At 37.3% G+C, this 14230-nt stretch overlaps 1 protein-coding gene across 1 annotated transcript in view; it reads right to left on the reverse strand.

Annotated features, from left to right (window-relative positions):
- Positions 1 to 252: 252 nt before the first annotated feature.
- The window catches only part of LOC113636948, a 57039-nt gene continuing 43061 nt past the window's right edge, over positions 253 to 14230 (reverse strand). The window contains exons 6-9 of the mRNA XM_047818945.1: positions 2227 to 2535; positions 1495 to 1560; positions 1067 to 1131; positions 253 to 774 (exon numbers count right to left, since the gene is read on the reverse strand). Of these exons, the coding sequence (XP_047674901.1) occupies positions 739 to 774; positions 1067 to 1131; positions 1495 to 1560; positions 2227 to 2535 (476 nt within the window). The 3' untranslated portion in view covers positions 253 to 738. The remainder of the gene's footprint in view (positions 775 to 1066; positions 1132 to 1494; positions 1561 to 2226; positions 2536 to 14230) is intronic.

Consider the following 14230-nt stretch of genomic DNA (forward strand, 5'->3'; position numbering starts at 1 on the left):
CCATGCATGTCTTTGGACTGGGGGAGGAAACCGGAGTACCCGGAAGAAACCCCCGAGGCACGGGGAGAACATGCAAACTCCACACACCAAAGGCGGTGGCGGGAATCGAACCCCCAACCCTGGAGGTGTGAGGCGAACGTGCTACCCACTAAGCCACCGTGTCCCCCTTCAGTTTAAATACTATAAATAATTGTATTTATTGTATTGATGTCAAATTTTATTTATTTTTTAGAAAAACACATTCAGTCCATGCAAATGGAACAAGCATCCTCTTTTTATTTTTGCTCAAGGTTTTAACAAGTCACAAACAAGAACTTCTTACACAATCCTATTTACACAAAAGCCTACTAGCACATTCATTTCTTAACCTGATATATGTAAGAATGGGACACATAAGATAAAAATGTCATAAGCACTCAAAATATAGTTTGCAAATTTAGGTTTTTAATGATTAACAGAAAAAGTGAATGCAGAACAATACCCTTAGCCTAACCTAATGAAGGTGAATATGAAGTAATTATCTGGAATCTTTCCCATTTTTTAACAGTAAAATTAAACACATACAAAAATCCCACCAGAAAGAATCTTGTGCTTGACCATGGTGTGTATTTATGTTTTCAGCATTACTCTATAATATCTGAGAATATTTACATTGGATTAGTTTGTTATAATGTTGGTGTACTCAGTTTTCTCTCCAGTGTTAATCTGGACCCGAGCTGCTCCGGCTGTGTTAATGTGTTATTTAATACAGAAAGTGACAAGATCAGGTTCAGGCTGTGGAAAGACAGAAGAGGAAAATTACACATATAACACAAATTCTGTGGGTTTTGCTGTTTACTCCAAGAAGCAGGTAAAATCCTGTAAAGACGACACAACTCTCCAAATTTGACTTCTTTCTTTACACCATGTGTTGTTCTGATAGAAGCAGCAGAAGATCATTTCCTATAACTCAGTGTTCAGTGAAAGCATGTGTGGGTCATGTGTGTTACCTGCAGTGTATCACAAATACAACAAAAGCTCTAAAGGTAGAAACAGATCTGTTATAACTCATTTTACGTTTGCTAACCTGATCTGTTGGCTTTCCCTTACAGTCCGGACGTCCTTCAGTAATCCCGTTCTCTCCACATGTTCCTGGTGAAAAGAAATAAACCCTCAGAAATCACACCTCTAGTGTTAACAACAATATTTTACTGTCTGAAGTGATCAAGTAAGGTGTGGAGGCTTCAGTTCTGTTTGTCTGAAACTCAGTGACTGGTATTTAACAGTAAACTCAGTGACACGTGTGTGTGTGTGTGTGTGTGTCTTTGTACTTTTAAATATCCACCAAACAGAACAGTAAAACTGTGTATTAATAAATAAATGTAAGAATGTAGATGTTTTTTCACTTATTAAAAAGGAAATTTATGTCAACTAGAAGGAAGCTGATGTGAGTTTTTTGTTTATCTTGTTTCAATGTTGTTGAGGATGATGCAGGTGGAGAGTTTTTTGTTTTACTTGGAGGCTGTTCTGATGGAGGTCTTCTGTCTGTTTTCCCTGAGCGTGTTGAAGTTTCTCTTTTTCCTGAAAAGACAAACCTTAATAAATCTAAAGTCTGTTTATAATCACTGTTAGTAATATGGCACATGACACTCACACTCAGTTATTAATGAAACAATATCTGTAAAAACCTCCTTAAAAATAAAAGGTAACATAATTAGGTTCATGTTAATGAAGTTAAATGACACCTACATAAACAACAACTGACATGAACCTACATGAAGATTTATAAAGTGTAATAAGTGTCAGCTGATGTGAAAACAGAAAATTGGCAAAGATATCAGATATAGACTTTTATATTTTATTTCTCTGACTGTAAATTAGAAGAAAACACAAAGTCAGATTAAACAACATGACACTGACACCTTCTGAAGCTTTTATTAATGTTTATGTAGGTTTATGACAGTATTAATGAAGGTGTGTTCTGAAGGCTGTGCTCTCTCTGGTGATGATAATCAGACAGAAATCACATGACACAAAGGTGTTTCTGTGCTGTTACCCTGCTCCTGCTCTGACCTGCACACCAAATAGGTGTCATTTTAATGTGACACACTATGACATGTAGAGTAAAACCATCAGTTATGGTCAATTTAGTAGACATGTTTATTACATATGTGACTATAATTCAGTTCTTATCAGGACTGTTTGCAGACTAAATATAAACTTTTATTGAGTATTTAAATGTTTTACCTTCAACATTAATCCTGATGTCTCTGTATTCCCTTAATCCAGTGCTGCACCTGTAGACTCTCTGATCCTCTTCTCTCAGGTCAGATATGAGCAGAGACAGATTACCAGGAGAAATGTGATTAAACAGCTGAAGTCTGTCACGATAGTGTTCATCATATAACACGTCAGTCCAGTGTCCTGTTCTGTTAGTCGTCCAGGTGAATATCTGAGGATTGGTGTGCAGGTCAGAGCAGGAGCAGGGTAACAGAACTGAACCACCAGGGAGTCCATTAATAACTACCTGATGTTTATCACCAGAGAGATCACAGCCTACAGACACAAACATACAAACACTCAGAATCTACTGAATACAACATGAAGTACAAAGATCAGGACTGAAACATGGACCCTGGAGCTGTGAGGAGACAACACTACACACTGCATGGTGAAAAGTACATGTGAAATATAAGCTGTAGACACACAGAGTTTTGTTTGCAGTTGAGTTTGACTGAGAAAATAATTCATGATATTTGAAAGTTGAGGTTATTTGATACTTTTTGTGTCAAATGAACGAAAAATGTGAACACAGTACAGAGAAATAGATTTAACCATAAAATGTAAATAAAGCACAAAGTAGGAGGTGAAGCTGGTGATCACTGAACCGTCACTGATAAATAAAGTTAAAATATTACTTAAGGGACTTCTTCATAGGAATAAATGGCTCCTTAATAAACTCCTAATAATAAGTGACATGATCTTAAATCAATATTTATAAAGACATGTATTTAAAAAGACTTCCTAATGTATCAGCTGATGTACAGACTGTGTTCATCAATGTTCATGTTAAATTAACATACAGTTGAAACCAGATATTTACATACACTTCAGAAAAAAACACAAAAACTTTTATTTCTTTACTGTCATACATTAAATCAGAGTAAACTTTTTCTGTTTTAAATCAATAAATATTAACATATTTTTTGCTTGTGGAAGGATACCCAAAACGTTTGGCCCAAGTGAAACAGTTTCGGGGCAATTCCACCAAATACTAAAGAAGTGTATGTATACTTCTGACTTTGATGAAAGTGATAATAAAAATACATAAAAATTCTCCATCGCTCGACTCTGACATTTAACAAATGCAAAAAATATGTTAATATTTATTTATTTAAAAAAAAAAAGTTTACTCTGATTTAATGTATAACACTAAAGAAATAAAAATTTTGTGTTTTTTTTCTGGTGTATGTAAATATCTGGTTTCAACTGTAAACACCAGGTCTAGTGTGTTATGTAGAGTTTCTTTGACTGTAAATTAGAGTTTGGTTTTAATGTTTAATGTCATATTACAATTTATTCTGATGCATCAGATATTAAGATAAAAAACTCAACAAGTTGACAGTGACGTCTAGTGAAGTCTTTATTACTGTTTATGTCTTATGTCAGTTGACATGTAGCTCTATAAACACTACAATGTTATGAGGATAAATCTTAGTTTAGACTGAGAAATATCACAAATCCAATCCAACACCAGTCCAAAGTTCAGGTCAGTCTGATACCATAATCAGTATTTAATGTCATTTATAACTTAATACTGATGTGTCACTATATGACTCCTAAATTAATTCCCCTTCATCATAAATAGAGTAGACATTTTATTACATATGTAACTATAATTCATTTTAAGTATGATCAAGGATAATTTTACACTAAATATAAACTTTTATTGTGTATTTAAATCATTCACCTTTACCAGGAATATGCATGTCTCTGTGTCCCTTCTCAGTTCTGCACCTGTAGTCTCTCTGATCCTCTTCTCTCAGGTCAGATATGAGCAGAGACAGATTACCAGGAGAAGTGTGATTAAACAGCTGAAGTCTGCCACGGTAGTGTTCATCATTTAACACGTCTTTCAGACCTCCTCTTATGTAGGCCTCCCAGGTGAATGTGTGAGGTTTGGTGTGCAGGTCAGAGCAGGAGCAGAGTAACAGAACTGAACCACCAGGGAGTCCAATGTATTGATGTTTAGTTTGAGCAGAGAGATCACAGCCTACAGACACAAACATACAAACACTCAGAATCTACTGAATACAACATAAAGTACAATGTTTTCAAATGAACTATTAAGGTAATATTTATTCTTCAGTACATTTAATTCATACATTTTGAAATGCAAGATAATAAGCAAATGAGCTTCATAAATATGTTAATGTATTATATATCTACACATGCAGCATGCTAAAGCAACGGGAAAAACTTTACTATGTGACTATAAACACGATTTCTAATAAAATAAAGCATTATTTCAACACCAAGCACTTAAATGGACACCCCCACACTTCATAAACATGTCATCTGTAGCACTTTATAATCCTGTAATCATCTGTTACGTGACACAAACACAACCTTGGTTCAGTCAAAGCCGAGATTCCACAGAATCCAACGGTATAAGGATCATCACTGTGTGACCAATATTCACAGATATACAAGGAAAACACCACAAAGCAACCGAGCAGCCATGGCACCACCTTTACTACTCTTCTTCTTCTTCTTCTGTTTCTTCTTCTTCTGTTTCTTCTTCTTCTTCTGTTTCTTCTTCATCTGTTTCTTCTTCATCTTCTTCTTCATTGGCAGGTCGCATACCAACTTTATTACATACCACCACCACCTGTGCTGGAGTGTGAAGTGATTTCAGTCTAGAAGTATGTCAAAAGATGTCTATATCCTATTTCTAAGACCACTATGCTTAATGAATTTTAAAACTAACCTTACAATTTTCCCGGATCCAGGTTTTATGTTTAATAGGCTATTGATTGTAAATACTTTGCAACCTATTCCCTGTAGCTCTCTTATTAACTCATTCCTTTCCAGATCATACTTGGGGCAGAAAACCAGCACATGTTCAAGTGTTTCCTTTACTTGGCATAATTCGCATAATCCTGTACCATGTTTCCTTATAATATAAAGTGTAGAATTGAGTTTAGTATGTCCCATCCTTAGTCTTGATAAAATAACCCGATCCTCTCTACTTACATTTAGTGTCATATTACTTTGTCTTACGGTTTTATGTATATTATATAAATGCCTTCCTGTTTTACACTCATTCCAATTCATTTGCCATTTCTGATTACAAGCTTCTTTAATGATACTTTTCCCCTCCATCCGACTTAATGCAACAGTAATATTGGGGAAGTTCAGTTTAAGTGACTCTTTAGCCGTTCTATTCGATCTTTCGTTTCCTGGTATATCTGCGTGAGCTGGTACCCACACAAATGTAATTATTATTCCAATTTGCTTTAATCTATACAAAATATTCAATATTTCTACATCAATATCAGATCTAACTGTTTGGTAAGTTAGTGGGCTTATAAGTGATGCCATAGAATCTGAACTTTGTTTGGCATCACCTCTTCCACCCAACTAAGTGCCATCTGAATTGCCACCAGTTCAGCAGTATATACTGAGGTCCCATCAGTTAATCTCCCATATTTTCCTATTTTAAATTCAGGAACATAAAATGCTGATCCAGTACGACCTATCTCTGGGTTTCTTGATCCGTTCTTAATATCAATACTGCTGTTTTCTCTTCATCTACTACTACTGGTATATTCTGAGTTCTGTAAACCCCAACCATTTCTTGAGGACACCCCATACCTCTCCTAATTGGTTTTCCCTTGACTGCTTGAGTATATGATATATTCTGTACTGTTTTGAGTTTCATTGCTTCCGTTGCTTGCTTTTGGGCTTTACAGCCTATATACGCTGCACTGTGTGGCCTCCACAATTACAACATTTAGGTTCAACCCCCTCTCCACATTTTCCATAATCATGTTCTCCACCACATCTACAACATCTTTATTTCCAACATGCCCCAATCTTTGGCAATTAACCTAATGGTGAACACCCGAAATTGTATATAAAACAAAAAAAGTGATACAGCTCCCACATACTTTGACATACAGGGGTGAGCTTGGTCTCATTGGAAAGAAGAGATTCTCTAGTTTCAGATTGATTCTAGGCCTTACTGGCACAAAGTTACAGAGGCTAGAATGGAATGTTTTGATTTTCGCCTGAGATTTTTAATTAATCTTATTTCTCTGGAACATGATAGGTAACATTTAACAACTGAGGGTCATAGCCACATGTCTTGGCTTTCACCAAAAAAAATCAAGTCAAAAGACCCAAAAATGGCTTCAATAAAACTATTTTTCTATGGACATGTCCATCCGGTCATGTGTTTCTTGTTTACTTGTTTACTGTATAACTTTGAAGACTGCATGCTCAGTTTAAATGGCCTAAAACAAACACAGCCTCTCTCTCTACTATTCTGTTGTGTAAAGAGGCCTGTAACCTGACACCCTGAGCTGTGAGAGTGTGAAAAGGTCGAGGATTGCGCAATAAACCCATCGCGCACGATTTTCGCGCAGAAGCAAGCAGCAGAGAGGCGAGTCGTGGCATACCGTTAGAATCGTCTCCTTATTGGCTAAAGAGCTGTATAGGTCCCGGCCAATTTCATTGCTATTGGAAGGAGTAATTGTCAGTCAAGGGAGGGTTCCCAAAAATGATGTCTGACCTCATTGGTTCTCAGCCGTCTATCTCTGCAATTATCTGCCGGGGCTTGTTTGATTCGTTACGCCCTGGGCTATAAATATGACGTAAATTTAGAATTTTTGAATACCCCAATGAGAAGTTAGAGCCGAAACAAAGATGGTGGCGCACCACTGTTTCCAATTTTTAAAAGGCTTACAGATTCCAGTTCCTTGGACCTTTGGGGATTTTTGTGGAATATTTGTTTTGGAATATATTACCCCAGTGAAGAAAGGGAAGCGTCTAAATGTAAGGGAAAACTGGTCTAGCGCCACCTAGGTCAGTTTTCTCCAAAAAAATTTTCTAATAGTATGACGGCTATGAATCATATTATGCTTTGTGCGTGGGCTTAAAAAAATATTGAGAGTATAAACTTTAATAGAAACATAAGTTTTTTCGTGTTTTTAGAGGATTTAATGCTTAAAAGTTACAATGAAATTATGCAGCTTCAGCCCCTAGCGGTAGTGTTTCACATATGGAACGGTGTTCACCATCTGGAACATCTCAATGCTGGTCTAACAAATGGTCGTACCGTATAACACACATACAATTTTAACACGTTCTGGTAAGTTTTTACAAGTGAAAGTTAGTACAACAGTCGTACTTCTGTCTTTTTTACCATTTCTGCTAGAAAGCAGACGCTTCACTTCTGTCACCTACCTCATTCTATTCTACCTCAATTTTCCTTACTTTGTTTATTCCTACTCTAGTATTGTCATCTGACTCAGAATCTCTATTTTTCCTTTTGTTTGTTGAATCCGTAATCTATGACCATGCCTCACTATCAATTACTGAAGAATCATCTTCATCATCCATACTACCTGCTTCCATCCTCTCCAGTCTCATCACAGTTGATGCTAGCCCGCTTTTGCGTGTTTTCAGATTCTGAATTTCCCGCCTGCTCTTACCTTCAGCAGGGCTGCAAACTTTTGAATTCAGCTTAGAGTGAGATTTTGGGGGTGGGTTTTGGTTATGGGGAGGGGCTTGTGGAGGGGTGTGGCTTGGTGTAGAAAAAAATACAAAAACAAAATCCTTGCATTAGCAGAAGTGTATTAAGTATATATTGATTGTCAAAGTATTTGGTATCTGTACAGAATTTCTTGGGAGATTTACATTTCATTTAATTTTCACAAACATTTTACAGAAATAGGATTAACATGTGATTAACATGTTCACAGATTAACATGTGATTAACATGTTCACAGATTAACATGTGATTAACATGTTCACAGATTAACATGTGATTAACATGTTCACAGATTAACATGTGATTAACATGTTCACAGATTAACATGTGATTAACATGTTCACAGATTAACATGTGATTAACATGTTCACAGATTAACATGTGCTCGATTGTAAGTGCTGGTGGCTGATCATTAAGGCTGATCATTAAGTAAAACCTTAATCATTGATTTGGATGCAGCTCCCACTTGAACCCTGACACTAGATAACATCCTATAACAGAAAATTCTAATTTATCCATACTGACACCACCACCAGTCAAATATCTGGACATGATTGATGAGTTGTGATTGATATAAATAAAATCATTTTGACATTCTGTTCTTACAAAACAATAATTAACATTAACAACAATTAAGATATTTGTCATCTGGAAATGTTTTTGTAGTGTTTTTTATGATAAAGTTAAACCAGGGCTCTCAAGTTTTGAAAACAGGCAAGAGTGACATCTCCAACCCTCCCAAAAAAAATTATAATGGGGGGTTGTGATTGGTAAGGATCACTGACCACAATTTAACCAAATATAAAGTATTTGTTTAATTTCCATTTATTAATTTGTGTGTGTGTGTGTGTGTGTGAGAGAGAGAGATTATGACTCGTGTTTATTGTAAGTGTTTGTTGCCTTTTGGACTCCTTTATCATTTGTAATGTTGCTCCCAGTTCATCTCAAGCCCAGCCATTTTTAGGGTTATTATTGAGGACAATGTCCCGTCCAGAGACAAGCTGTTTTGTGTTGAGGTTTTGTTCAAACCGACCATCGAAAATACCCTTTTTTCATTGGTTGTTGCGTTAAATCTTAACCAGATAGTGCTATTTTCTGATTGCCTATTGTGTAGCCTCTTTTTTTGATTGGCTGATAAGTGTCAGGCTCGACTAAGAACTCCAGGGGAGACGCGCTTGATTCCTGCCCGGTTCCATAGAGACAGCAGTGCGGACAGAGACATTTTGGGCGCTGCGGCTTATTAAATATATGATAAATACTAAGTTTTTCTGCGTGAGAAATACAATGTGTGGCGAGAGAGCGTGACAAAAGACCCAAATGCGTGGCTGTCACTCTCAATGCGTGACAGTTGACAGCCCTGAAGTTATGTACAATAACTGCTCAGTGCTGCAAAATAAACAACTCTGCTAATGCTAACTTAATTCTACATAAACTATAGGCCTATTAGTTACTAGCCTAAACTGGACGGAGACACGGAGCGCCCTGTAACTCACTGACCTGCCTGCGTTCACACGATGCAGATGGGAGGGAGTTTATGGGAATAAATTGTGTATTCACAAAAAACTCACTACACTGTCTGTCTGGTCTCTCTTTTTTCCTCACTGCTGCACGAGTCTGCGTGATAATATGGGGGTGTGTCGTGAGAATATGGGGGTGTGTTGTGAGAATATGGGGGTGTGTCGTGAGAATATGGGGGTGTGGTGTGAGAGCGTGAGAATCTGGTCGATTGCGTGAGTCTGATAGTGATGGGAAGTTCGGTTCTTTTCCGCGAACCGGTTCTTTCGGACAGTTCGATTTAATGAACCAGTTCAAAAATCCAGTTCACCAGTTCTTTTACGTCCTGCCGTAATGACGTCATTCACAATGACGTAATGACGCAAATTCCATTATCCCGCTGCCGGCAGATATTAATACAATCAATTTAACACATTCGAAAAGTTCTTTGTAATCATAACTTTAGTTGAATACGTTTCTTACATTTTGCAACTAAAACACGCAGTACAGGCATTTATGTGCAAATGTGGATGTTTTACTTGTCTTAAAGATATAAAGTTAATAAACTAATCTTCATCAATTTACAAAAAGCGGCATATAAAAATACAGACTAACCTGCACAATAGTCAATAGTAAAATTAACTGACATATATTGAGTGACATATATTGTTTTGTTTTTTTATAAAAATGTTTAATAGCTTATGACTAGTTACTATGCATATCCCAATATGTATAATTTGCTCTGAAGGTTTACGCATGCGCAGTATCAACAGTATGTCGGACGCGTCCGAAACAGTTCTCAGTTCAGTGTACTGATGATTCGCTGTACTAGTTCATCGGTTCTCGGACGCGTCCGAAAGAAACAGTTGTCAGTTCAGGGTACTGATGATTCGCTGTACCAGTTCATCGGTTCTCGGACGCGTCCGAAACAAGCAGTTCTCAGTTCAATGTACTGATGATTCGCTGTATCGGTTCAGTACTTCACGCATGCGCAGTATCAACAGTTCATCGGTTCTCGGACGCGTCCGAAACAAGCAGTTCTCAGTTCAATGTACTGATGATTCGCTGTATCGGTTCAGTAATTCACGCATGCGCAGTATCAACAGTTCATCGGTTCTCGGATGCGTCCGAAAGAAACAGTTCTCAGTTCAGGGTACTGATGATTCGCTGTACCAGTTCATCGGTTCTCGGAAGCGTCCGAAACAAGCAGTTCTCAGTTCAATGTACTGATGATTTGCTGTATCGGTTCAGTAATTCACGCATGCGCAGTATCAACAGCTCGCGCTCACAGTTCTCTCAGCACAACATGTTCAGTGTACAGGAGTTACATATAACTCCGGGATATTAGTTTATTTAGAGTCAGACCGACTGTCAGGCATGACTGAACGTGAGTAACTTTAGTAACTTGTGGATCAGCGCTGACTCAAGTCGCGAACTGTTTAGAACGAATCAGTCCGATTTGGTGAACCGGTTCATCCAGTTCACTAAAAAGAACTGGTTCAAAAGAACGATTCGTTCACGAACTGGCCATCACTACTATCGAGGGGAAGCGGCTCAGACTGGCATACAGTCATGTGCGCTGTGTCCTGTAGTTAGAGGTGGGAGACTCCAAAACAAACTGAACACTGCTGGATTTGGATGCAATGAACTCCTATAGCATGGGCGAGGCTAGCCCCCTTTTAGTTAAGGCTAAAGTAGAAATCAGCAGTACTTTTTTATTTGCTTTAAGACAAATGCATATTATTAAAAGACCTTTTGACTTTTGAAAAGGTGAACAAAATGTTTATACATTTACAATTAGTTACATGCAAAAAAATAAAGACTTTAAATGCGATATAGGAAGTGAAGTCGGTGGTCAAAAAGACAGCAGTGACAGAGAGACATCAGAAAAAGGTGTGAAATTCACACACATCTATTTACAGCTAAGACCAGAGAGAAGAAGTGACGCAGAAGTTACACCAGGCCACCACACTGCTCATAGAGCCACACATTTATACTTTTGTAAAATAGTTTACACATTATTACAAATAGGAAACGTTATGAAGATGAACTGATAATCAGCTAATAACAATGGCGAAAGTTTGATTTTGACATTAGTGGGGACATAATTTGACAGTGGTGGGGACAACATTTCCCGGATTTTGTGCATAAAAATGTTGTTATATGAATTCTTTCTTACATACCGGTAACCTGCATAATCACGTTGCATATTGCTTCTTACAACGGAATATAGCTGCAGCCGACCTCAACACATTAGCGCGAAAGACAAAGCCAATCAAACAGCGACGTGGGTTAGAGAGGCGGGACTCATTAAAGGCAAAGGCCAATCATTTTAGAGAGTTGAGTTACAGAGGCGGGATTCATTGCAGGAGATAGATCTGTTAACCGTTTGTGTCCCACAAGTTGCGCTATTTTTCCAGAACGCCGTTGTAAAATATTTTAATCTTATTTAATGATTCCTGGATAAATGTTAAATGAAATAAGTAAAAAAGCACAAGACACAGACGGATATCAGTGGTTATGTATAAATATACATAGGCTTGGTCGAATTATTGCTAGGGACAATTGAGTGTTCCATGGATATTGGTAGGGACATGTCCCTACCGTCACTACCCAAATCGACGCCCTTGATGGTGAGATGTTATAAAATAGATTTATGGAGTTTGAATATATATTTAATAATAATATTTTTGATGTCCTGTCTTCAAAGTTCGGGACATTTTAATCCCCTGGACATTTAAATGCACCATCAGCTTTCCAAAGGATTTTTTTTGCTTTATTTTCACTTTTTAAACGTGGAAATCGCGCTGAACCGAATACAGGTGGGCTAAAACAACACAAGAGGTGTGTTTTCAAATCCAGAAAAAAAAAAAAGTAAAATAGTTTACATTCATTTCTACCGCTTACACACTACGGACAATTTTCCAGAGATGCTAATCAACCTACCATGCATGAGATCGGAGGAAACCCCCGAGGCACGGGGAGAACATGCAAACTCCACACACACGGCGTAGGCGGGAATCGAACACCCAAACCTGGAGGTGTGAGGCAAACGTGCTAACCACTAAGCCACCGTGCCTGATAATCAGCTAATAATATTATTATAGTAATTTTATTAACTTTTACAGAAAATAAAATTGAATCTATTTTAGTGAATTGTGTCAAAGAAATTAAGTGTTATTAAATGCATGTAACTAATTCTAAAAAATAAAAACTCTAAATATGATGTAGGAAGTGGGGTGACATCAGTGACAGAGACACAGCAGAAAAAGGTGTGAAATTCACACATCTATTTACAGATAAGTCCAGAGTGAAGAAGTGACTTACAAGTTACAGGAAATAACTTTTCTACTATGCTTTAAGTGAGTTATTATAGATAAGAACATTATAACACAAGGCATGTTGTGTACGTTTACACATTTTTGAACAGTTTAATGAGAAGAACATTCTGGTCTAAAAATATACAATTTTAGTAAAAATGACATTAAAATACAAAACCATTAAGAAATTACTTGTTAACGTAATTCTCTAATTAATAAACATTTGACAGTGTTTGGTTTATTTTTTAGAAACAGAGCTGAACTCCAGAATACAAGTCCACATGATCAAAGCTGAACAGGTCTAAATAAGGACATTATAACACAAGGCATGACATGAATGTGTACCTCGTGTATGAAGATTAATGATGTCTTAAAATTTACATATTTTTTGTTGTTAATTCTCTAATTAATAAACATTTGACAGTGTTTGATTTATTTTTTAGGAACAGAGCTGAACTCCAGCCTACTGTAAACCCAGTCTGGACAGAAACCACATAAACTAATCACAAAGCAGCTGAACTAAGACCTGGATAATATTCTCTCTCCTTTCTGTAATAGAAAATAAAATATAACTTCACTCACCTGCAGACATGTGAAACACGACATACAAAAGATATAAGCACTTCATCATTACTGATTTTTCTGCACACACACACCAGTCCCTCAGTGTGAAACACACACACTGACACACTGACTGAGTGTCTCTCTTTATACACTTTGGTTTTCAGGAAACCACAACAACCACTATGTCATTTCTCATTTAAAAAAAAATATTTTAACACTTACTCCATTGCGCGCGCGCGCGCGCACACACACACACACACACACACACACACACACACACACAAACACGCACACTAAATATATATATATAGAATTTACAAGCCAAACATGTTCTTAAGATTTGAGATGTAAAAGATTTTTAAAAAAAAAAAAAGAAAAAGAAAACAGAAAATAATAATACTTAAAAACAACTGGCCATGAGCTGCAACATAAACTTCACTATTCTAATTCTAGTGTTTGGGACAAAGCTGTAATGTTCATCAGTTTATTCACCTGCAAGTGTGTTTCCTGAGACTTACAGGAAGTCATAAAGACACATTTACCTCACGTGAACTGAGGAGAACACAGAGGCTGGTCAAGAGTGATTATGAAAAGTAAGATTAATCAGACGAGTATAATGTTAATTATTAACCTGTTTTACAGTTTTAAATGTTTTTAAAAAGTGATTTAATGTCTTATTTATTTATTCTTTGATTATTTGGCTACGGCTTAGTGAATAAGTGGTGACATCTTGTGTCTCGAAGCTGGTACTACAGCTGGGCTACAGATAATTAATCTAATGATTTAAGTCCATCCATTTTTTTTCTACCGCTTATCCGGGGCCAGGTTGCGGGGACAGCAGTCTAAGCAGGGATGCCCAGACTTCCCTCTCCCCAGACACTTCGTCCAGCTCTTCCGGGGGCATTCCCAGGCCAGCCAAGAGACATAGTCCCTCCAGCGTGTCCTAGGTCTTCCCCGGGACCTCCTCCCGGTTGGACATGCCAAGAAGGTCGGGTACTCTTCAGTGCCATATGGCCCGTAAGCACAAATAACAGTGAGAGACCTATCCCCAACCCAAAGGCACAGGGAAACGACCCTCTCATTCACCCGGGTGAAG

This window comes from Tachysurus fulvidraco, chromosome 9 (assembly GCF_022655615.1).
Source record: "Tachysurus fulvidraco isolate hzauxx_2018 chromosome 9, HZAU_PFXX_2.0, whole genome shotgun sequence".
Taxonomy (NCBI): domain Eukaryota; kingdom Metazoa; phylum Chordata; class Actinopteri; order Siluriformes; family Bagridae; genus Tachysurus; species Tachysurus fulvidraco.